General features: G+C 43.8%; 1 protein-coding gene across 1 annotated transcript in view; it reads right to left on the bottom strand.

The window, feature by feature from the left end:
- The window catches only part of LOC140913608 (cytosolic phospholipase A2 zeta-like), a 40,915-nt gene extending 15,731 nt beyond the window's left edge, over positions 1-25,184 (bottom strand). Inside the window, exons 1-9 of the mRNA XM_073350335.1 lie at positions 25,083-25,184; positions 22,760-22,832; positions 17,220-17,356; positions 10,338-10,466; positions 6,005-6,045; positions 5,413-5,455; positions 4,478-4,544; positions 2,935-3,104; positions 433-546 (exon numbers count right to left, since the gene is read on the bottom strand). Of these exons, the coding sequence (XP_073206436.1) occupies positions 433-546; positions 2,935-3,104; positions 4,478-4,544; positions 5,413-5,455; positions 6,005-6,045; positions 10,338-10,466; positions 17,220-17,356; positions 22,760-22,832; positions 25,083-25,184 (876 nt within the window). The remainder of the gene's footprint in view (positions 1-432; positions 547-2,934; positions 3,105-4,477; positions 4,545-5,412; positions 5,456-6,004; positions 6,046-10,337; positions 10,467-17,219; positions 17,357-22,759; positions 22,833-25,082) is intronic.
- Between the last annotated feature and the right edge of the window lie 458 nt (positions 25,185-25,642).

The raw sequence follows: 25,642 nt of genomic DNA, 5'->3' as shown, positions 1-25,642 counted from the left end.
TATCCCTATCAGTCCCCTCATTCACTCCTACCCTTCACTTCCATTATAATATTGTCCCCCTCTGATTATCCCCTTTAAATTTCTTATTTGCTCTAACAACCAACTTTCTTCTTATGTCCCTTTATTCTCAACCAAAAACCTCTCCTCCCTCAACATTCCCCTTCCTCCATTCCCTATCTCTGACTCATGCATCCCTTTCTCTTCCCTCTTACTGTAGCACATAGCAGCTCCAGTCAGATCCAGGCATCACTATACTAGGGTGGTGTATAAACACATTGTAAAAAACAGTTTATACCCCCAAATTCTTCTGGCTTTAAAAAACCAACACTAACAGAACAGAAAGACAACATAGAACTTAAATGCACAAAGCTTAACTTAGTCCACCATTTCCATGCCCCTAAAAAACCTGTGCATAGAAAGAGAGACTATTACCTTTCCTAGTGGAACGCTAATTTCAACTTCCTGTCCAAGAGGAAGTGTTGCAAGGGGGATTGCTCCCGTCCCTAAGCGTGCAGTGTGCATTTTCAGATCCTCACTCCATCCCTCCTAGGAATTAAAATGCTTGGTTTACATACAGAGAAATGTAACTATTTGTATACATTTATAGAAGCATCCTTCCATCACTCAAGGTGCTGTACACTTGTTATAAAAACATATCACTCAGCTGTGTGCTACTGACTAATACAAAACCATATGTTCACTGTTCAAATGAGTAAAAATGGCTGGTGGTTTTATTACCCAATAACAAAAACTTTATTATGTCTCAGTTCAGGTTGAGCCATGCAATTCAGGAAAAGATGTAACGATAAGATCTCCTTAAAAATCTCACTAACTTTGAAACATTAAAAATTACAAGCTAAAGTTACATAAACAATTCTGACCTACCCAATTCACACCAGTGGACCATTATACAGAAACATTCCCAAAGACCAGCAACTACATAAACTTGTCCTTTGAACCCGGACACATAGTAGTATATGAAGGCCCAATCCTATTTCCACTGAAATCAATGTCCTCTTTCCTTTGACGTTAATAGGAAATTGACTATGCCCTTTTTAACCTTTAATAAACCTATGTAGCTCATCAGCAGGTTGGAACCTTTAGATCCATTGCACAGACCTCTGCCACTTGAGGTAATGGAGTAATTGATAGCAGTAGTAGGTTGTCACCATTTCTACAGCCCAGAAGGGGACACTTTGCCGGTGGGTTTCACAGATATTTGCTGACAGCAGAGGAATGGTGAAACTCAGGAATCTTGGGTTGCATTCCAGGCTCTGGAAGGGAGTTTGCTCTAGTGGGCACAGACACTTCTAACCATTTCCCACCAAGGCTGACCCCTTCCGCCCTGTCTCCTCCAACCTGTCCCTGAACCAGTCCTGTTTCTTCCCCACCCCTGGCTCCTCACCCGAGTCTATTCTTCTCACCTAGCTAGTCCCAGTCTCCATACCCCAGGTTTCTCACTCCAGTACCAGTCTCCTTGCCCAGGAAGACCTAGTCTCAACCCTTCCAGACATTCCATCCCAGTCACCTCCCTCACTCCGAGTCCGAGTCCTCTTGCCCATCCATTCCCAGTTCCCCACCATCCTACCCCTTGTCTCCAGTCTCCTGGCCCAAGCAGTCCTAGTTTCCCCCTCCTCTTCCAATCTGGTGCTTGACACTCCCAAGCCTCCAGTCTCAGTCTTCCTCCCCAGGCTCCTTGTCCAATCTCAGCACCCACCCACCCTGGCTCCATGCACCAATCTCTTTGCCCAGACAGTCCCAGTTCTCCCCTATTCTGGCTCCTTTTCAGATCTGTTCTAGTCCAAATCTCCCCCCAACTCCTCATCCAATCTCAGTTTCCCCAGCCCAACCACTGGCTCTCAGTCCCATCCATTTCCCTCCCTAGCTCCCAGTCTACTTGCCCAGCCAGTCCCACTCCATCCCACTCACAGTTTCCCTCCCTGCCAGCCTCCAGTCCCAGTTCATCCCCTAGGCTCCTTGTTCCAGTCCACTATCCTGCCTACCCCTCACCCCAAAGTTTAGCTCTTGTCCCCTCTACATTTGAGTAAGGTAGCTTCCTCCTCCACACTCGCTAGGCATCAGCAGGAGGGCCATTGAGAGCACAGGAGAGACTGGCTCCTTTGCTCCCACTTCCAGTGCCTGGCCCCAGCACAGTCCACAATTGCAGAGAAGTTCATCTTAGCTCCAAGGTGGGGCATGCCCAATGTGGATGGAATCCTCAGGTAATTCAGCTACAAAGTTTAGCATTTCTCTACTGACCACATACAAACTGCAATTTTTAAGGGCTACTAAATTGGCCAAATTTGGGCAGATTTTCATAGGGATGGTGAAAGAAATATGCCTGACACAAATACCATGCTCCTGCCAAATTTCAAGTCCCTGCTCCAAGGCACGGGGGTGCTAGAGCTTCTCAAAGAAAAGGTCACCCTGGTTGTTGTCTTTTTTAACATGGGCAAAACAACGTATTTTTCCCTAGACACATTCTCAGAAACAGCCCAATCATTTTGGCTGAAATTTTCCAAAATAATTCAGCTTGAGGCAGATATCTGGCAGTAAAATTTCAGCCCAAATGGTTAAAGTTTGGTAAAGTTATAAGCAAATAAACAGCATCTTATAAATGGGAAGTGCTGGGCCATTATAACAATAGTCGGCCCTACCAGCCCCACCCTATAATTATTCGTTGTGTATTCTCACATCTAATAGTTAATATAAATAGTTCCTATTTTAACATAATGGACTTATTTTCATCAACAGGTTTAAGACCTATGTCAACTTTGCCTCTAACACTACTTGTCCAACCGGGGTAGTACATGGAATTATTATGAATGGAATATAAGTCAGGACCTAAGTGTCATTTTCAGGAGTCGAGGACCTGGCTTCACAATGGATTTGCCTGGCTAATGGATTAAGCCTCCGGCAAATGCTGTTTCTCACCTCTAGGACAGTTGTTGTTTGCAGCAGCTCCAAGTGAAGCTCTGGGCTGATTTCTCTGTCTACATGGAAGAGAAACGGGATCTTCCTTCTCTCTTCTGAGTCAGCACTACAGAAAGTGGATGACCGATTCTCAAAGGCCCCTGGCACGGACAACTTGACCTGACAGTTCTCTGAATAAGGAAATGAGAGAGTCAGCCCACACAATTAAGAGCATAAAGACAGAAGAGGAAATCCCTAATATACTACTCTAGATTGCAATCAACTCTCCTCAAGTGACTAATGCCTCAACAAGAATCCCCTCCCAGATGCCAGAACTTCTCACATCCTCCAGAACAAGTTCCACATTGATTCCCCAAAACCCTGCCTGCAATGCTTCACCACTGATCACCTCCAGCTGTCAAACCTATATAAGAAACCATGTAACATTAAGATGGGTTTCCTGGTTTCCAATAGTGGGTCCTGCTCACCCGACCCAATACGGATATGGTGACAGTGCAGGTGTGTGAGCTGTGCCCCCAGCACTGCAGACAGCATTGAGGGACTGCATTAAGTGAAAGGTGGGAATTTTGCTTGGATGGATTTTGGCAGGGAGGGGGGAGTGTTATTTTACAGAATACCTACAGAATTATCCTTGTTTGCCCCAGCTGTCCTCCTCACAATCCCCTTTTGTAGGGATGTCAGTATCTGCCCTTTGCCAGCCAGGTGAACAAAAGGACTGCTAGAAATGAACCAGACAGACCTCCTGAAGGTCCTGTAAAGCCCATATCAATGTTTTTTATACTACACCATAACAAAGGGAAGTGCAGTTCCTCACCATATCCTCTGCCATTCAACCCCTGAATTTGATGGATATGTCAAAGAAAGGACATAGCCATCACAGTTCAGGGCAACTGCACCTGTATTCCCCCCTCACAGTCCCTCAAGTGCACCCATGCTAGGCTCCCAGCTCCTCAACTGTCCTCTCTTGGGCAGAGACCACATTTCTCTCCCTCCGGATCAGAGTGTTTCTAGGCTGCACAGTAATTCCCTGCCTACATTGTGATATCCCCAGGAAGCCAGACTCCATGAACAGGCTAGCATCTGCACTTTGCTTTCTCTTTGAAGGGTATGAATAGCTGTAATTGCCAGCAGTTATAGGTTATCACATGGGCCTTTGTAAGCAAGCACATTTATTCTTAAGGTGAAAGCATTACAGAGAAAACACATTAAAAACCATAAAGGAAACTACATGCATGCTAATAGACTTGCCTGAGATCACCCCTCAACCTCGAGCAAGAGCTCTGTTACTAGTCAGTCCTTCAAACCCCACAAAGGGGTTTTTCTGTGACCACAAGTTCATAACAGCCATGAACAGCTCAGTTTTTCCTTTACACAGCTTGGACCTTTGATCCTGGCCTCATGGAAAAGGTGATCAGCAGACAAAGGCCCACAATAATACATAACATTTGCATTTAACACAATGGACTCCAAAGATTCTTAACTTAATTCAGTAAGGTTTTTCAAGGCTATTGCAGGAAATTGCCATATCTCTTACAAGACCTACCCTGTATTATCCATTTGGTCTTCTCACTTTTATTGATGGAGCCTTGAACACACAGGCAGGGATGAGCCTATGTAAAAAGAATGGGCCATGAGAACTTAACTCTGACTAGGAAATTGTGTTCATTTCCTCACGGACGCTAATGCTAGTCTCTATGATGAGAAGTTACTAGAATAATCCAAGGACAAAAACTCAGGACAGATATGTTCCTGCATCCAGAAGAGCATTTCCCCTAAGCAAGACTCTCCTCGCAGTGCTCAGGGTGACTCTATGGCTTGAGCACCTTCCTCCAACTTTTATTCCTGGTTGCTTCCAACCTAAACTAGTGCCAAATAAAACTGGCCTGGAGAGATTGGCTCCTAAGCTCGTTTGTTACTAAGGGGCACAGGAATGGGAGTGCAGGGATGTGAAGAGGCAGGTGTACCACTACCATCTTCTGTGGAAAGTTATGTGTACCTCAGCACCGGGAGAGGTCCAAAATACTCTCCCCACCACACATACGTTCTCCAGAAACACAGCTTTTCAAAATCTGCCCCACAGCAGATGCGCTGCAATGAAAACGATCACCCCGCTGCCAGACAAAGCAATTTCAAGAAATGCTTCCAGGTGACAGTGTAACATATGGAAAAAGTGGATCAGGTCACCCTTTAGTGGTAAGTCCACTAGAGTATCACAGCCTACTACTGCAACCAGCTAATGGGGTTATTCTTTAGCTCATGTGGTTGAGGTCTCTTCTGTGGTACTTAAAGTCCCAGGTACATGCCCAGCTGACACCCTGTGGGGAAGTGGGAGACATCACTACAATCACAGCCAAAGAGAGCGTCTCTCTGATTTGAGAGAATGAAAGGGGATTTCGGAAAGCAGTGCACCACCAACAGCACAACCCACACTAAATAACAGTCCCCCAGCATGTAAGTAAAAACACATCTTCTGCTCACCACTAGAACTCCATTGGTGATGGACTCAGCGTGGGGAGCTGTGCTGTGGAAATGAAGGGATAATATGAATGAGTTTTGGTTCCTTAGCTACAATCCCCCTTACCTCCCTCTCCCAACTCTCTGCATTGGGGTCTAAACTATGATAGGCTTTTTATAATCTATAATCTGACACTGAAGCAAATGCTTCCTTTATGTCAGACAAAAGTTTTCCACTGTCGGAGAAAAAATAGTATCTTGGTTTTACACAGCTGCTTTGGATTCTCCCACCTTGTCACAGGATAGCCAGAACCCAAGGAGCAAGGATTTGAACAGGATACCAGCCATCCCAGACATATTGCAACGAAACACTGGAATATATACTGTGAAATATCCAGCTGAATTAACCTGCCCTAGACACATCTAGGATACCAAGACTGTGACTTCCTCGGAGCAGTGCTTCAAGAACCCCTTCAAACTGAGGAAGCAGCAGCCTTGTTGGCACGTATAATCGCATCCCCTCACATAGTGAGTACACTGAGATGTACTACAGTGGATTGTAAAGGGTTAATTCAAAACTAGATGTACAGTTAGCAGCACCTGGGGGGAACCTCACCTTTCTTCCAAAGAAAATTCCACATCCAACTCTTCTTTCCCCTCCTTTTCCTTGAAAGAGACCAGACACACAGTGGGTCACCTGAATATTGGAGAGTACATTTCATAGCTCCAGACCCACCCCAATCTCTGGATAGAAATTCAATGCTTGTATAATAAGAGTATAGTAGTAGGAATATACTACCAACCACCTGACCAGGATGGTGACTGAGGGAAGGGGGAAGAATGCCAAAGAAAACCTTCACAGTAGCATTTAACTTCAAAAAAGGGGAACTATACAAAAATGAGGAAGCTATTTACATGAAAATTAAAAGGAACAGTCACATGAGGAAAATGCCTGCAAGCTGCATGGAAGCTTTTTTAAAACACCATAATACAGGTTTAAACTAAATGTTTACCCCAAATAAAAAAAAAAACAGTAAGAGAATCAAAAAATGCCACCATGGCCAAACAACAGCGTAAAAGAGATAGTTAGAGACAAAAAGACATCCTTTAAAAATTGGAAGTCAAATCCTACTGAGGAAAATAGAAATGTGCACATACTCTGGCAAGTCAAATTTAAAAGTATAATTAGGCAAGCCAAAAAAGAATTTGAAGCGCAACTAGTATGACACACAAAAACTGTGGGGAAAAGAAATTAAATACATTAGAAGCAGGAAGTCTGCCAAAAAATCAGTGGGGCCACTGGATGATTGAGGTGCTAAAGGAGCACTCAAGGAAGACAAAGCTGTTGCAGAAAAGCTAAATGAATTCTTTGTGCCAGTCTTCATTTCCCAGGATGTGATGGAGATTCCCACACCTGAGCCATTCTTTTTAAGTGATAAATCTAAGAAACTCTTCCAGATTGAGGTGTCAAAAGAGGTGGTTTTGGAACAAATTGTAAACAGTAATACGTCGCCAGGACCAGATGATATTCACCCAAGAGTTCTGCAGGAATTCAAATATGAAACTGCAGAACTGTGGTATGTAACCTATTGCTTAAATCAGCCTCTGTACCAAATGACTGGAGAATAGCTAATGTAACACAGATTTTTTTAAAAAGGCTCCAGAGGTAACCCAGGTAATTATAGGCCAGTAAGCCTAACTTCAGTACCAGGCCAATTGGTTGAAACTATAGTAAAGAAGAGAATTATTAGATACAGAGATGAACACAATATGTTGAGGAAGAGCCAACGGATTTTGTAAAGGGAAATCCTGTCTCACCAATCTATCAGAATTCATTGAGAGGGTCAACAAACATATGGACAAAGGTGATCCAGTGGATATAGTGTATTTGGACTTTGAGAAAGCCTTTGACAAGGTCCCTCACCAAAGGGTCTTAAGCACCATAAGCAGTCATGGGATAAGAGGGAAGGTCATCCCATGGATCAGTAATGGGTTAAAAGACAAAGCGTAGGAATAAATGGTCAGTTTCACAGTGGAGAGAGGTAAATAGCTGGGTCCCCCAAGGATCTGTACTGAGACCAACTGTACTGCTATTCAACATATTCATCAATGATCTGGAAAAAGGGGTAAAACACTAAGATGGCAAAGTTTGCAGACAATACAAAATTGCTCAAGATAGTTAAGTGCTAAATATACAGAGAAACATTGTGGTTAATAATCTTAAATGGGAGTAAAGTGGAGGCAAAAGCAAGAAGCAAGTACTTCCCTACTAAAAAAACAAGTGATTTTTTAACCCACACACCTTCTGGTGTGTTGTTCTGGCCCATCTAGTGGCACCGAGACCACTTAGAGCAGAGGTGAGCAAACTATGGCCCACGGGCCACATCTGGTCCACGGGACCATCCTACCCAGCCCTTGAGCTCCCGGCCAGGGAGGCCAGCCCCCAGTCCCTCCCCCGCAGCCTCAGCTGGCCGCGTGGTTTGCGCAGTTTGCACCCGCTCACCTCCCAGGCTTTCCAATAAGCCTGTCCTGCCCTCTGAGCGGCATGGTAAGGGGGCAGTGAGGGGAGGGGGGTGATTGGATGGGGCGGAGGTTTGGGGTGGGGGAGGGTGATCAGGAGACAGGGAGCAGGGGGGGTGGATAGGGGGTAGGGTCCTGGGGGGGCAGTTAGGGATGGGGTTCCCAGGAGGGGACAGTCAGGGGACAAGGAGTGTGGGGGGATTGGATGGGTCAGTGGTCCCGGGGTGCCTATCATGGGGCAGGGTGTGGATAGGGGTTGGGGCAGTCAGGGGACAAGGAGCAGGGGAGGTTGGATAGGGCGTGGGGTCCCGGGAGGGGGCAGTCAGTGGACAAGGAGCAGGGGGGGTTGGATGAGTTGGGAGTTCTAAGGGGGGCAGTCAGGGGGCGTGAAGTAGGAGGGTGATAATGGGGGTGGGGGCCAGGCTGTTTGGGGAGGCACCGCCTTCCCTACCTGGCCCTCCATACAGTTTTGCAACCCCGATGTGGCCCTCGGGCCAAAAAGTTTGCCCACCCCTGACTTAGAGAGACAGAGAGATTATTGAGTCTGCTCTACAGCCTTAGCTAAAAAGCAGTTGCCTTTTAGCTCATGCAGTAGAGGCTCATGCACTAAGCTTCCGAGGCCCCAGGTTTGATCCTGATGACCAGGATCTGTCGGTGTCACAAGTGGGGGCTCTGGAGCTTTTAGTGCATGAGCCTCTACTGCATGAGCTAAGCGCCAGTTGGCTCTGGCTAAGGCTGTAGAGCAGACTCATTAATCTCTCTCTCTCTCTAAGTGGTCTCGATGCCACTAGATGGGACAGAACACCACACCCAGGAGGTGTGTAGGTTACACTTTATCATAAGCTCCCAGATAGTCTTTAATCACAGCAGTGCCCTGACAGCACTCAGTCAGCTGAGGTTGCAGCAACAGCTGTGGTGGGGGTTTGTGCTTGTTCTCACCATATAGCAGAGGAGCTCAGATATAACGTGATGGAGGATATGAAGAGCAAACAAAACACAAACTGATTTATATAATCTGGATTCCAAGACAAATGCAGCATCTTATAGTGGAGACCCTTCCAAAAAGTAAAATTATACCCAGTTTCATCAAGGTAATGAGCTCATATGTACCTTAACGGCCATTTCTAACCATAGGTCTTCTGTGCCAATAGTCATGCCTTGGCTTCCCTCTATGGCCTGCACTCCTGCCACCTCAGATCTCCCCAGCTAAAATATGATTAAAGTCTAATCAGTGCTTAGATGGAAGACCTCAAAGAAAAATCTATATACTGCAGGATGTGGTGATGACAATGAAGTCATATTTCCCTCTGGGTCAGTAAGAGTCCAGTATAGTCGAGCGGTGGTGGTTGTTCTACTTAAAGTGCATGTTTTTTGCAAGAGTAGATGTGTTTGTTTCACCCTTCTAGGAAAATTCTGCTTGAATAATTGCATTCTGTCTCCCTGAATTCCTCTCGCAATTACTCCCTCAGGAAAATCAGACTGGTCTCTCAAATGGGCAAAGATTTGATTATAAATGGAGGTTGGGAGAGTACCACCATTCTTCTTCCACCAAACTGAGCCCTGATTACAAATCCAAACCTCATGCTGGGTTTGTGAAACCTGCTGGGCCAATGTATGATTTCATATAGAAACCACAAAGAATTCACTGCTTTCAGGTGAGTTTCATTCTAACCTGGAACTCAAGGACTCTGATCCCACACAGAGCAAAACTGAAAGGAGATTTACAGGAACCCCTGCAAAACAGAACTGCAGAGTTTTGTACAACTTCATTGTTAATCAGTTCACAGGCCTCTAGTTTAGATATCAGCCGATACATTCACCTTTTGCGTGCACTACCTCCTCTGAAGCATTGACAGCCTACAAGGCATAAATCCATGATGTTTCCCAAAAAGGACAGTATAGTGTTTTTTTTAAAAACACCCCAAGAAATCTCCCATACAACCTACTTTGGCAATTGCCTTCTATTTCATGCAGAAATGTGGCAAGGGACGTGGAGGCAATATGGACTTTAAATCTGAATATTTCCCTGAGGAATTTTCACCAGTGACTCAATATCAAACATCACCAATAATTTCTAAGGGTTTGTGTCACATTGTGAGCCCTGGAAGCCAAACAACAGGGTAGTTTGAACACGGGGCTATGGTGGAAGCTTTAAGAGCTAATGCTTCAAAGGAATTCTGGATAAAAAGTAGAACGTAATTATTTAGTGTTATCTCTGAAATGTGATCCAGGACAACTGCATAGGTTGAGATTCATTAGCCACATTATACTCCATTTTGAAAAGGAATATTTATTAAATCAACACTTGCTACATACCTAATGTGGGAAGTAATCCTGGTACAACTACCAGCCTCTTCATCACATGTCAATTACACATCCTACCTGCACTAGTCTTTTCCCCACTGGAAAGTTGGGTAGAAAAGTCTCACCTGGGGATTTAGCACAAATGTGTGATTCAAAGTCTGCCCTGGGGTAATATTCCCCACATCAAAATGAATGGAGGCAGCATGACTCCTCAGCACAATGCCTTTGTCATAGAAGGTGAACTCCACAATATTCTGCAATGAGAGAAGCGAGAAATCTTATCTAAACATCTTATCTTCCACAGTCAAATAAAATCTATCAGCCTAATGTGGAATAAAGGGACATTCTCAATTCATTTGTTATTCTGTCCTTTGTCTTATCATACAATCATAGGACTGGAAGGGACCTCAAGAGGTCATTTAGTCCAGTCCCATGCACTCATGGCAGGACTAAGTATTATCTAGACAATTCCTGACAGGTGTTTGTCTAATCTGCTCTTAAAAATCCCCAATGATGGAGATTCCACAACCTCCCTAAGCAATTTATTCCAGTGCTTAACCATCCTGACAGTTAGGAAGTTTTTCCGAATGTCCAACCTAGACCTCCCTTGCTGCAATTTAAGTCCACTGCTTCTTGGTCTATCCTCAGAGGTTAAGAACAACAATTTTTGTCCCTCCTCCTTGTAACAACCTTTTATGTACTTGAAAACTTATGTCCCCACTCAGTCTTCTCTTTTCCAGACTAAACAAACCCAATTTTTTAAATCTTCCCTCAGAGGTCATGTTTTCAAGATCATTTTTGTTCTTCTCTGGACTTTCTCTAATTTGTCCACATCTTTCTTGAAATGTGGCGCCCAGAACTGGACACAATACTCCAGTTGAGGCCTAATCAGCATGGAGTAAAGTGGAAGAATTACTTCTTGTGTCTTACAACACTCCTGCTAATACATCCCAGAATGATGTTCGCTTTTTTGCAACAGTGTTACACTATTGACTCATATTTAGCTTACAATCCACTCTGACCCCCAGATCCCTTTCTGCAGTACTCCTTCCTAGGCAGGCATTTCCCATTTTGTATGTGGCGCAACTGATTGTTCCTTCCTAAATGGAGTACTTTGCATTTGTCCTTACTGAATTTCATCCTATTTACGTCAAATATTTCTCTAGTTTGTACAATTTGTCCAGGCCATTTTGAATTTTAATCCTATCCTCCAAAGCACTTGCAACCCCTCCCAGCTTGGTATCATCCACAAACTTTATAAGTGTATGCTCTATGCCATTATCTAAATCACTGATTAAGAGACTGAACAGAAGTGATCCCTGCAGGACCCCGCTCATTTTACCCTTCCAGCATGACTCTGAACCACTCTCTTGGAACGGTTTTCCCAACCAGTTTTGCACCCACCTTATAGTATCTCCATCTAGGTTGCATTTATCTAGTTTGTTTATGAGAAGGTCATGCGAGACTGTATCAAAAGCTTCACTAAAGTCAAGATATACCACATCTACTGCTTCCCCCCGCATTCACTACCTTGTCAAAGAAAGCCATCAGGTTGGTTTGACACTATTTGTTCTTGACAAATCCATGCTGACTGTTACTTATCACTTTATTATCTTCTAGATGTTTGCAAATTGATTGCTTATTATTTGCTCCATTATCTTGCCAGGTACAGAAGTTAAGCTGACCAGTCTGTAATTCCACAGGTTGTCCTTATTTCTCTTTTTATAGATTGGCACTATATTTGCCCTTTTCCAGTCTTCTGGAATCTCTCGCGTCTTCCATACCTTTTCAAAGATAATCACTAATGGCTCAGATATCTCTTCAGTCAGATCCTTGAGTATTCTAGGATGCGTTTCATCAGGCCCTGGGGACTTGAAGTCTTCTACCCTTTTATTTTCAAGCAACTAAAACATTTCCCCTCCTAAGTTTGTGTTTTGTGACAAACCTCCACATGGATGCTACTTCTGCTAGCATGTGCTCCAGACTGGAGAATGTGGGACAGCCAATGCACCTAGGGTCTGTATGCATAACACTCTCGCTGAACATATGACACCTGAAGAGGTGAGGTAATCGATAGACACAGCAGGCATCTGTGTGACAAAGAGAGTGGTGGTAGGGACTGGTGCAACCAGATACACAACATATTCTCCCCAGTAACAGACTTGGGGTCTGGAAGGAGTGAAGGAACAGAGCAAGAGGAAGAGGCAGAACGAGAGGAAAAGTAGAGAAGGGGAGAAGACTTGAACAGAAGGCAAGCAACTAGCATAGCCATGTGATGGCAGAAGCACAAGCATAGACAGCAGAGACCCCATTTAGTTCTACTCAATATATTAAGTTGGGAGAAAAAATTCTAAGCTAGACAAGCATTTAAATACTGCAGTACATTCCTGCTAATGGCCAACAGTAATGCTCTGGGGTAGGACACAATCAGGGCCAGCCCAAAACATTTTGGCACCTGTGGCGGGGAGCTCACTTGGGTCAAAACTTTGAAAGGTCTCAATTCTGCCTTCTTCCTGTTCTACTCCTCTCATGGTACTGCTCTGCTACCTACCCCAATAAAGGAGAACTAACAACTTAAAAGACTTTGTTTGAAGTTTTAAGTAACACTTAACTTTCAAATGCCTAAACAGCAAATGTAACTTCTCTTGTCAGCATAGTAAACACTGGCATTTTTATCTGTTTGAATAATCAAAGTGGTGCTTTCCATGCCTTCTTGGTTTCAAAGATTTGAACTGCTTCCTGCTGAAGGTCCATCGTCTGAGCCAACTCGTGCTCTGTTGAGATGGTTGCAAGGCCAACCAGCCTCTCCTGTGCCGTTGTGGAGCGTAGATGTGTTTTTATTAACTTCAGCCTGGAGAAGCTGCGTTCTCCACTCGCAACTGTTACAGGAAGCGTTAGACGTATGTGCAGAGCAACAAAAGCATTTGGAAAGAAGGTGGTCATCTTATTTGTGCACATATATTCCAGGACAACCTTTGGAGTTGATACTGCTCAAATATATCTTGAAAGGACTTTCAGTTCATCACCTAAGCACTTGCATCAATATCGTGCATGTCATCATGTGTCAACACTGTCTCCAGTGCCCTGCATTGCTGGTGTAGGTCTTTCTTCAGGTATAGTGAGGAGTTTTGGAATATCATACAACATCCCAAATATACTGCTGTGTTCCTTGAGCTGCATGAAACATTCAACTGACTGTATTACACAATCTAGCACCTGGTTAAAGAATACAACTTTGAATTGTTGTTTGGGGTCTCTTATGGGATTATCCTGTGCTTTGCAATCAAAATGTCTTTTTCAGTGACTCCTGTGTTCTTGAATGGGTGGGAAAATAGCTTCAGTGTGAAGTTCCTCTGCCAACTTCTGTGCACTCTTCAGAATGTTTTGAAATCCCTCATCTGACTGATAAGACTGTAGGTGTGACTTTGCTTTGTCCAGCTGTTCCATTGCTCCAGATATGTCAAGGTCAACACCTTGGAGTCTCTTGCTTAGAACATTTATTTCAAACAGTATGTCATGCCACAACACTAAGCCACACAGAAATTTGAAGTTAGGTATGTTTCTGGTGATGCCATTTCCCTCTGCCACTGTTCTCCCACGAACACTTCCTGTCATAGCATTATCCTCCATATGGCAACTATGGCATCATCTATCTTCCCAATTTGGTGTTTGATAGGCTTTAACGCCTCCACTTGACTTTCCTATCGTGTGGCACTCAGTGGTTTCAGTGTGAGAGAGGATGTTCCCAGATGTTGCTTCAAAATTTGCCATCAATGAGTTGATGCAGAGAAAAATATACAGATGCTTTGAATTACATTAAAAAATTCAGCACCCTCACTAGAAGCTGATGCTGCATCACTGACCACCAAGTTCAATGAATGAGAACTGCATGGAACAAAAAAAGCTCGAGGGTTTAACTCTCAGATCCGTGTCTACACTCCTCTGTTCTTTCCTCTCATGTTGGCACCATTATCGTAGCCCTGACCTCTCATGTCAGCTATCGCAATTCCCGTATCTTTTGACTTTTTAAGAAGCACATTTGTCGTACCAGCTCCTGTAGTATCATCAATGTGAATAAATTCTAGAAAATGCTCTCTGACAGTCACCATTGCAGGGACATTTTCACTAGGTTCTGCTGTTGTTACAAAACTCACCATTAAAGCCATTTGTTCCGTACGGCTGATGTCAGGTGTGCAGTGCAGAATAACAGAGTAATAACTTGCTGACTTCAGATCTGCCACAATCTTCTGTTTGACTTTTGTTGCCAGCAACTGTATGATCTCATTTTGAATTCTTTTTCCAAGGTAGTGGTGTGCGTACATTTCTTGGGTGGTGACTCTTCTTACATGCTTCTGGAGTACAGCATCAAACTCAGCCATCAGCTCCACAATTTTAAGGAATTTTCCATTGTTTGGCACACACAGCTGATCTTAAGTGCCACGCAGTGCTAGGTTTTGGGTAGCAAGCACTCTCACAATGGCAATGAACCTTTTCAGAACATTTTGCCAGTAAAGAGACTCTGATGCAATCTTCTCTTGATGCTGATCATCTATGGTGGCCTTTAACCTTAGTCTCATCTCAAGCTCTTTCCATCTATGGAATGCTCTCCGGTGATTTGCTGCCTTCTCATGGCATGCCAGATTTCTAGCCAGATTTTTCCAGTCCTTTGTTCCTGTAGAACCCAATGCAGCTGGAACATTGGACTGGAAGAGTTTGCAACAGAAACAGTATGCAGCATTCTGGGGGTTTGAGTACATAAGCCATGGCCTCTCCACTTTGTCACCATTGGGGATTTCACGCCAGTAATGTGTTGGATGGAAACTTCTATTTTCATTGTCTTTGGGGAATATGAAGTTTTTCACTTGCTGTGGCCCATGCAGTACAAGGAAGTCCCTCAGGCTACTGTTCAAGTGGGTCCACAGTCCTGGATCATCTAGACTTAAGGAACTAAACTCAGCAGCAGCAGCTGTTTCTTGCGCCTCCACCACACTCTTGTCTGATCTACACTTTTCTTCAGGAATGTGCATGGTTACATCCATTTGAGATGGAGATATGGATGCTGCAGTAGATGCCAGGTCACCTGCACTCTGACTAACTGGAAGATCAGGCATCTCCTCACCACTCACATCCTCACTGAGGCCAGAAGGCTCACTGTGAACATTTGTGTCCTTCCTGCTTAGATAGAAAAGTTTCCTTTGCTTTCTTTCTTTTTCTGAATGCTGCCCCAGAGGAGTGTTTTCTTCTTTCATTCATGACTGCTGTTCTGTGTCAGCTATAGTGGCTCTCAACACTCAGTTGAAGGGGACACATAAGCAGGCTGGTAGCAGGGTCTGAGTGAGGGATGATATCAGCGCTTTAAGGGCTCAACTGGCTCCTACTACTTCAGTTGACTGCCTGTTCTCCTCAAGTGGGTTCAGGAAAGCAGCAGGAAACAGGAAGCTCCCTGAGAAGCTGGTGTTAATCAGTCCAGGCTCCTGGGGGTGCTAGAGAGGTACATAAGAGGCTCTTCCTCCTCTCTGTCCCTGCAGCTCCTGCTGCTTTCTGTTATTCCCTCTCACCTTTTCTCCTGCCTGCCTGTTATGTCTCTTGTGCCCTCCTTCCTCCAGCACAGCACTCCACCATCTCTGTGCATCTGGAGCAGAGAGAATACATATGCACCAGCAGCAGACAATTTTCTACACTCTGGGTCCTAGTGGCACTCCTCTCCCCGCAAGTCTGGCACCTGAGGTGGCCGCCTCAGTTCGCCTCATGGTAAGGCCAGCCCTGGACACAATGAGCTTATTGGTCGGGGAGAGAATGTCAGACAGTTAGGCAAACACATTAGACAAGAACCAGTTAGCTATCAACCAATATAAGCCAGCATCCCCTGCATTTGATTATGAAAACTTTTCTCAGAGGTCTTGGCCTCCTGTGCTTTGTGAGCAGTTTTGAATGCCATGCAATTCAGTAATCAAGTGATACGTTGTGTCTTAAACAAGTGGTATTATTTAGGAAGGCTCAGGGGTACATAAGTTTTTCAACCTAACTAATGGCTGCTGCCCTAGCAAGTTTGAAAGAACAGGCAGAATTTCAGGCTTCCTGCAGAGTGGCTTCCTACAGAGAAAAGTATTACAGATATTACTGTGCTGTCACTATTTGGCTATCAATAGGAAATTGATTAACTTTTTGGATAGTCTATTGACTTCTTGTCACAGATTATGTTGGTACATCTCTACAACACCTGTCTCAAAACTTCTACACACCAGCCCCGTAGCCAAAGCCTTTCCACAAGGCAGACCAAGTGAGAACTCAATCAGCCAATCCCACATGACATCCTGGTGAGCAACAGCATTCCTACCTTGCCCCCCTTCCTTAAACTCCTGTATGGGAATGCTGAATTTGATACCCCATCTCCAGTTATGCCTTATGGTTCTTTTTTAATGAGGCAGTGGTGTCTAATGATTTGAGCTTTGGATTGGAAACCTGACTTTTAACCCTGGCTTTGTCAGACTTCCAGTGTAGTTTGGGGGAAACCACAACACTTTTGGGCCTCAGTTTTCTCATGTATCCAACAGGAATTTGCTTACCTAACCACACTGAAATCTTGAGAGGATTAGTTCGCACAGCACTTTCAGATGTACAGTTCTATATAAACAATGATATTCCACTTGCAAACACTTTCCTTTGAGAAAACTGCAAAAAGCATAATTTCTTCATCTACCCTGCCTCCATCTCAAGAGTCCTTAAAAGTCACAGCTCCTACTTTTCCCTGCACCACTATTTTTCCAGAGCCTTGTTTTAAATAAAAAAGAAGTCTTCACTGAAATTTACCTCCTACATTTGTCATCAGAAATCACTTCACTGGGAAGTGAAGAGCTTGATAGAGGCAGATCTTGAATCTCTAAATTTTATTTCAGTATGTGTGTGTCTTAGAATAATGACCCTTTGTTTTTTGAATGCTAAGACCCTTCCACTGCGGATGGAGTAGGGTAATCTAGCCAGCTCCATGTCAAAGAAACCCACCTCACCTTCACAGCACTGTGGATCCTGTATTCAAAGGTTTCATTCCACTCTGGATCACTGGAATTATAAACAACCTGTGTTCGAGATGTGACTGGAGATGCAGTTGGAAGATTCAATGCCACATAGCAGTCTGCCTTGGACACTGAAAGGGAGGACAGAAGACTGGCATCAGGAAAACCCTCAACAGGCAACTTCTCTCCTCAGCTCACAGCTAGGGCCCTACCAAATTCACTGTCCATTTTGGTCAATTTCACAGTCATAGGATTTTAAAAATCATAAATTTCATGATTTCAGCTTTTTAAATCTGAAATATCCCAGTGTTGTAATTGTTGGAGTCCCGACTCATAAAGGATTTGGGGGGGGGGGGGTTGATTGCAAGGTTATTGTAGGGGGATTGCAATATTGCTACCCTTCCTTCTGTGCTGTTGCTGATGGTGGCACTGCCTTCAGAGCCGGGCAGCTGGAAAGCTGCAGCTACTGGCTGGGAGCCCAGCTTTGAAGGCAGAGCCACTGCCCGCAGCAGCATACAAGTAAGGATGACATGTTATGATATTTCCACCCTTACTTCTGCGCTGCTGCCTGCAGAGCTGGGCCCTCAGTCAGCAGCCACCACTCTCTGGCTGCCCAGTTCTGAAGTCAGCAAGGCAGAAGTAAGGGTGGCATGGTATGGTATTGCCACCCTTATTTCGGCGCTGCTGCTGGCAGGGCATTGCCTTCAGAGCTGGGTGCCCAACTAACAGCTGCCACTCTCCAGCCACCCAGATCTGAAAGCAGTGTAGAAATCAGGGTGGCAATACCACAAGCCACCTAAAATAAACTTGTGATACACACACACACCCCACAACTCACTTTTGGGTCAGGACACCCAATCTGAGAAATGCTGGTCTCCCCTGTGAAATCTGTATAGTATAGGGTAAAAGCACACACAAGAGTAGATTTCATGATCCGTGATGCGATTTTCATGGCCATGAATTTGGTCGGGCCCTACTCATAGCTTTCTTTGAAAGACAACCCATCATGTCTCATTATCCACTTTCTTTTCAGCGTTTAGTTCGGGCTACTGAATATCAATAACCTAGCGTTCAAAATGGCTGTCAAAACAAACATGTTCCTATGGAGTCAATTCCACTTAAGATGCAAAACGCAGCAAAAGCACCAAAAATTGAGAGTACTGACCTGTAACTGGAAGTTCTTTGAGACGTGTGGCCCTGTCTGTATTCCACACAGGTCCAGAAATTCTAACAAGCAGAGTCCACTGGCCTGCAGATGCACAGGAGCTCACCTCATGCTCCAGACCGAGGGTATAAAAGGTGGTGTGGGCCTCTCTAGTGCCTCTTCGTACCATGAAGACAGCAGCAGAGGGCACGGAGAGCAGGTACTGGAATACACATATGGACCACACATCTGAGAACATTCAGTTACATGTAAGTAACCTCCATTTCTTCTTCAAGTGCTGATCCCTATGTATATTCCACACACGGGTAACTGGCAGGCAGTATTCATCCTGGAGGAGAGTGCGAGGATGCCAGCTGCAAAGATGCTTGAAGTACTGCAGCTCCCACTACTGCACCCTCAGCAGAGGCCTGAACTAGTGTGAATGGAGCTCCAGGTAGCTACTCTGCATATATCCACTATCAGTGCTTCCTGCAGGGATGCTGTAGAGACAGCTTGTGCTTTTGTGAAGTGTGTCCTTATCCCATCAGGCAGAGGGACAAGTGCTAATTGGTAGCACATGATGATGCACCCAGAAATCCATTTAGAGATTCTTTGACAGGATATACTTTGTCCTTGTGACCTCTCTGCTATAGAAAGAAATAGCCTAGGTGATTTTCTGGCAGACTTGGTCCTCTGCAGGTAGCATGACTAGGCATGTCTGACATCCAGGGAATGAAGTCTCCTCTCCTCCACAGAGACACAGGGTTTCAGGAAGAAAATTTGGTAGACATGGAATTCAGAAATAACTTAGGGAAGGAATTTAGGATGGAACAGAAGGGAGACCTTTTGTGTGTGAAAAATAGCATATGGTGGGCCTGCCAGGAGGGTTCCCATCTCGCATCTGGCTGAGGTAACAGCAACTAAAAATGCAACTTTCATGGATAGGTGGGACATGGAGCATGTTGTCAAGGGTTCAAATGGCAGCCTGGTGAGTGCTGATGGGACGAGATAAAGGTCCCATTGAGATGCAGGTTTGACGACTGGCAGAAAAGTTCTAATTAAGCCTTCCATGAATCTCACTATTGTAGGGTGAGTAAAGATGGGAACTCTCTTTACTGGAAGAAGGCAAGCACTGATCCCTACAAAATGGACCTGCAGTTAGCTAATGGAAAGATCTGAGATCTTTAGAAACAGCAGGTAAACTAAAACAACTGGGATATCTCAGAACTTGGAGAAGGCTGCCTATGCTAAGCCCAAGTAGAGAGAAGTATCTCCATTTAGCTAGGTAGCAGGTCCTAGTTGAGTCTTTCCTACTTTGAATAAGAATATCTTGGATGGGTGCCAAGCAAAGACACTCTAGTTCTGATGCCCATCCAAACACCAGGCCATGAGGTGGAGTGGGTCTGGATGGGAGTGTCTGATTCTGCCCCCTTCCTGAGTAAGGAGATCCAGGATGGAGCAGATCCTGAGAGGAGGATGAACTGACATTCTCAGGAGTTCCGGGAACCAAAACTGTCTGGGCCAGTGGGTGTGAGGAGAATGACTCTGGCCCTTTCATGATGGATCTTTCTCAAGACCCATGGTAATGGGAGAACAGGCGGAAAGGCATATTTAAGTTCGTCCGTCCATGACAACAGGAGAGCATTGCCCTGGGAGCCATGATCCGTAGCTCCTCTGGAGCACTATAAGGGAAGCTTCCTGTTTGTTTGGGACATGAAGAGATCCCATTAAGGTGGTCCCCACTGAATGAATCTCTCATTCAGGATGGAGCTGTGTATCTCCCCCTCACAGTCTGCAGAGAAGCGTCTGTTCAGGTTGTCTGGTAAAGAGTATTGAACCCTTGGAAGGTACATGGATTGGATAGTGATGCCATTTCTGGTGCACCCGTTCCAAAGTCTGGCTGCTTCTAGGCAAAGGGGAAGAGATTTTGCTCTGCCCTTGTCATTTATGTAAAAGACCATGGTGATGTTGCCCAATATTACTTGGACATGGAGAGAATAAATGAGCTGGAGAGAAGTCTGCATGCCACACAGTCTGCCCTCAGTTCTAGTAGACTGATGTGCAGTCTGGCCTCGTGAAGGATCCAAATACCTAGTATGGTGTGGTTGTTCAGGTGAGCACCACAACCCATAAGGGATGCATCTATGATGATGATGGTACTAAAAGTGGGAGTGATGAAGGGGGTGCCAACTGTCATTCCATCCAGGTTTGACCACCAAATAAGAAAGGGAATGGTCACTCTCGTGTTGATGTGATCCTTGTCTGGTGCATAGACTGACCAGACCCAGGCCTGTAGGTAGCATAGATGAAGTCTGGCAAATGGTGTTACAAATACATGAGGCCATGTGACCTAGAAGGGAAAGGCACAGTTTGACTGTTATCTTTGGTCAATAAGTAATCTGTGCTATCAGATTGCTTATTAACTGGAATATTTCTGTGGTGAGTATAGCTCTTGTTGAAATGGAGTCCAGTGTCACTCTGATAAAGTTTATCACCAGTGTGGGTGTTCAACCGGACTTTTCTTTATTTATACAGACACCCATCACTACAAGAAGATGGAGCAGGAACAAAGCCACCAACGTGACCTCTTGGCTGGTGCAACCTACTTGGAGCCAACCGTCAAGATACAGGAAAACTGCACTCCGAGAAGAACTCTCAGGTTCTTTTTGCAGTAGGATCAGCTTATCAAAGTTAATTATATAATCCCCACCTCTAAGCACAGTTGTCATAAATACAAAGGGAAGGGTAAACCACTTTAAAATCCCACCTGGCCACAGGAAAAATCCTTTCACCTGTAAAGGGTTAAGAAGCTAAAGGTAACCTCGCTGGCACCTGACCAAAATGACCAATGAGGAGACAAGATACTTTCAAAAGCTGGGAGGAGGGAGAGAAACGAAGGGTCTGTGTCTGTCTATATGCTGCTTTTGCTGGGGATAGAACAGGAATGAAGTCTTAGAACTTTTAGTAAGTAATCTAGCTAGGTATGTGTTAGATTATGATTTCTTTAAATGGCTGAGAAAAGAACTGTGCTGAATAGAATGACTATTTCTGTCTGTGTGTCTTTTTTGTAACTTAAGGTATTGCCTAGAGGGATTCTCTATGTTTTGAATCTAATTACCCTGTAAGGTATCTACCATCCTGATTTTACAGAGGTGATTTCTTTACTTCGATTTACTTCTATTTCTATTTCTATTAAAAGTCTTCTTGTAAGAAAACTGAATGCTTTTTCATTGTTCTCAGATCCAAGGGTTTGGGTCTGTGGTCACCTATGCAAATTGGTGAGGATTTTTACCAAACCTTGCCCAGGAAGTGGGGTGCAGGGGTGGGGAGGATTTTGGGGGGAAAGATGTGTCCAAACTACGTTTCCCAGTAAACCCAGTTAGAGTTTGGTGGTGGCGGTGGATATTCCAAGGACAAAGGATAAAATTAATTTGTACCTTGGGGAAGTTTTAACCTAAGCTGGTAAAAGTAAGGTTAGGAGGTTTTCATGCAGGTCCCCACATCTGTACCCTAGAGTTCAGAGTGGGGGAGGAACCTTGACAACAGTGCACTGAGATACAGGTACAGTTAGATGAACTGGAAGAAAGGCTGTGTTATCCCCATATCTTTCCCCACACACAGCCTACAATTCCTACAGGTGCACCCACAAAAAATAATCACCTTTTCTGTCTGCAGAAACCTGTGTGTGCGCACGCATGTGCATATAAACAGCCATTTCTGCATGGAGATTCAGTAAACATGCAAAGGGGTAGCCAGGTACCCAGTTACCTAATTCGCATGCACAAATGGCTGTTTATATGCATAAATGGTTTTCCAGGCGCAGCAAATGTGCTCATTTTTATAAAGGCAACCATATTTGAAAATCAGGCTAAAGACAAACTCTAGTTAAGAATAACTTTAATTTGAAAATAAAAGCAAAGTTTTCAAAGGGAGTTGACTAAAGGAATTGAACATTGTCACCTAATTTTGTTTAGTTTATTTTTTAAAAAGGTCAGGAGAGGATTAACACAGTATAGAAGGGTTAAAAGTAAAAAGGGCCAGATTCACTTTGCACTCACCCTACTTTTTACACTAGTGACTGTTTACTTTGCTGGAGTTATTCTTCATTTACACCAGCGTCAGAGAAAAAAAAAAATCAAGAGCTACATTTTTTGCCCTACCAATTTTGTCATTTTCAATTTACCAGTTCCTCCATGTTACCAATTTACCTGGAAACTACCATGGCTATTTCACTATTTTCTCTCATCAGCCTCAGTTAAAAAAAATTAAGACTAAAAATTTGTAAAAGTTAATTTAGTGTTTGTGACAGAGGCCAGACAAGTGCTATGGAATCTGAAGTATTCTGTTCACAGAAGAACATTAGTTTGGATAATTTTGGTCAAGGACTTACACAGGTCTGTGCCGTGAATGTTTCTAGCTCTGAGGACTTTCACCGTGAGATTGTAGTACAGGTGCTTGTCATGCTGAAAAGACAATCAACCTGAATGTTAAACTCAGCAACAACTCACCTTAAGAAAACTGCTAATATCAAACAAAAACAGGGGACCAGCCAGCCCACGGGTTGCTTAGCCTAAGAAAACTAAGAACCACTTCAAACTGAGGAAGTGGAAGCTCATCAGGCTAAGCAGAGTAGAATTGGCCTACCTTTCCTTTACCTACTTCAGTAATCTGCCTTTATATCTCAGATTTGCCTACTCATCTTCAGATGTCAGTTGTTTCCATTAAACTGAGGACTATGAACCATGAGAAAGTCCCTGCAAAGGGACAGGAAGTAGTTTATGGTGGTCAGAATATTGCTATATAACCTGAGATTGAAGACTTTATGATGTCTCAGAGAAACATTCTATGAAAATGTTCTTTATATGCTATCCATGAGTGTTGAGCTGCCATGCGCTCATTTTAGAAAAATAACTTCAAAACATTCATTTGCTAATAAATAACACAAATTATTGCACAGACATATCTCAGAGATATAAAACAAGAAATGAAGTGTACACACTTTTTTATTCTAACCTTTACAAGTGTTGCTTGACTTTACTGATTTGAAATGTTTAGAGGCCTTATTTTCACTAGAGGGAAAAAAAGGTGTGTTCTAATCTCGTGTTAATTAACATGTCATAGCTAACAAGATAAAATCCCTGTGAAGGCAAGCTAGTTGGAGCATTAACACATGGTAACAGGTCAAAATAAATGCTGGCAGCGCACTACCATGTGTGGAAACAGCAAACTGCCTTGTCTTCACTAGAATTTTACCTCCTGTTAGCTAGCATGTGTTACCTAACACAAGGTAAGAACATAACTTTTTTCCTTCTGTGGTCACACCTAAAAATTTGAGAACCTGAACAAAACCTTTGACCAAAGCCACAGTGCCTGTATTATTTATTAGATCATTAGCTTGAATCTTATTAACGTAAATGGGGAATTGTTCTGGTAGAGAGAATTTTGTTCATTCATGATTTTACCACCTGTGTGAGGAACCCATATCCAGCACATAACCAAACGCAGTAATCTGGCTCAGTAGCCTTAAGTATTTTGCATCACTGTTTACAGGTATCAGGTTTCAGAGTGGTAGCCGTGTTAGTCTGTATCAGCAAAAAACACAGGAGTATTTGTGGCACCTTAGAGACTAACAAATTTATTTGAGCATAAGCTTTTGTGGGCTAAAACCCACTTCATCAGATGCATGCAGTGGAAAATACAGTAGGAAGATTACACACACACACACAGAACATGAAAAAATGGGTGTTGCCATACCCACATACTCGTTATAGTGGGTATTACAACATCCGTTTCTTCATGTTCTCTGTGTGTGTATATATCTTCCTACTGTATTTTCCACTGCATGCATCCGATGAAGTGGGTTTTAGCCCACAAAAGCTTATGCTCAAAAAAATTTGTTAGTCTCTAAGGTGCCACAAGTACTCCTCCTTCTTTTTGTTTATAGGTATGTAAACTTAAGTGTCAATTAAGCCTGCTCTATACTTGAATAATGAAGCGATAAGAAAAGAGGTAAATAAGTGTTACTCAGTCTCCTCAAAGTTAATTATTCTTCCCCCACCCCCTCTCTGACTGCCACCTGGAACAAGAGGTTTTGGGAAGAAGAATGGGCAAAGTCCAACTACAGTTTATGGTTAATAATGATGTATTTCTAACTTTGTTACGCAAATATTTAAATAAATCTCTTCCATTTTTCTCCCAGAGATTATGAATATTTCTCTCAGGATATGTCTACACTACAAGCTGCAGCACTGCAGTTATGCCTCTGTAGTGCAGACACTGACAACAGCAGGGGTTTTCCGTCGCTGTAGTAAATCCACCCCCTCGAGAGGCTGTAGCTAAGTCGAGGGAAGAATTCCTCCATTGACCTAGTGGTGTCTACATCGGGGTTTAGGTCATCTTAACTACATCTCTCCAGGGTGTGAATTTTTCACACCATTGAGCAATGTAGCAAGGTCAGCCTAAGTTTTAGATGTAGACCAGGCCTCACTCTATATGCTGAAAAGGTCAGAGTTAGGACCTGACCCTGAAAACATACACTGGAAAATGCAGGACTTACTATTGTTAAACCTTCTACTGACATCAGTGGGACCACGCAAACCAATAAGCACTATGCTCAGGCCTGTAGTTTTACACATCTAGTGCAACAGTTGGCAGTTTCTTCATTCAGTAGTTGCAAAATCATATAGCAAAAGAATTGCTAGAGTTTACATTACCTGCCTGTCAGAGAACTCAGTATCTTTCTCCTTAAATAGCACAGCAGCCAGAAGTGGCAGCATTCGGGTTGACACCCGGCTAAGCAGCACAGCACGGAACATGAGAGACTCGGTCCAGGCACTTCCCAAGCCTGAGGTAAATGTAACAGAGAATGAACGGTGTTTAAAACTACTGGGCTGCTCCGAGTTCACTAGCTGGTTCTGTTCTCCCCTCTATACAGCTGTTATTCTAATATCCTTTCCTTGAAAGGACTCACACAGCGCTGCTCCCTCCAGCCATATTTCTTTAATGTTATTTCAAACCTACCTTTTTAAACTAATTATCTGAGGCAGTGACTGGAGACATTTTGAAGAAGTCAGAGCACAGGAACTTCATTTGTATATTCCTAAATGGCCAGTGCCCATTTTAAAAAACATCCCTGCACATTTCTCTGAGTTCTTCGCTGCATGTTTGGTTAGCTTCTTTGCATTAAAGAAATAGTTACATCAAATGTGGGGAAAGATCCCTAGTCCAGGGGAGCAGGTATTAAATTAAGGGCCTCAGACAGACAGCCGGATGT

Source organism: Lepidochelys kempii, chromosome 6 (genome assembly GCF_965140265.1).
Source record: "Lepidochelys kempii isolate rLepKem1 chromosome 6, rLepKem1.hap2, whole genome shotgun sequence".
NCBI lineage: Eukaryota > Metazoa > Chordata > Testudines > Cheloniidae > Lepidochelys > Lepidochelys kempii.
This window is presented reverse-complemented; position numbering and strand designations above follow the sequence as displayed.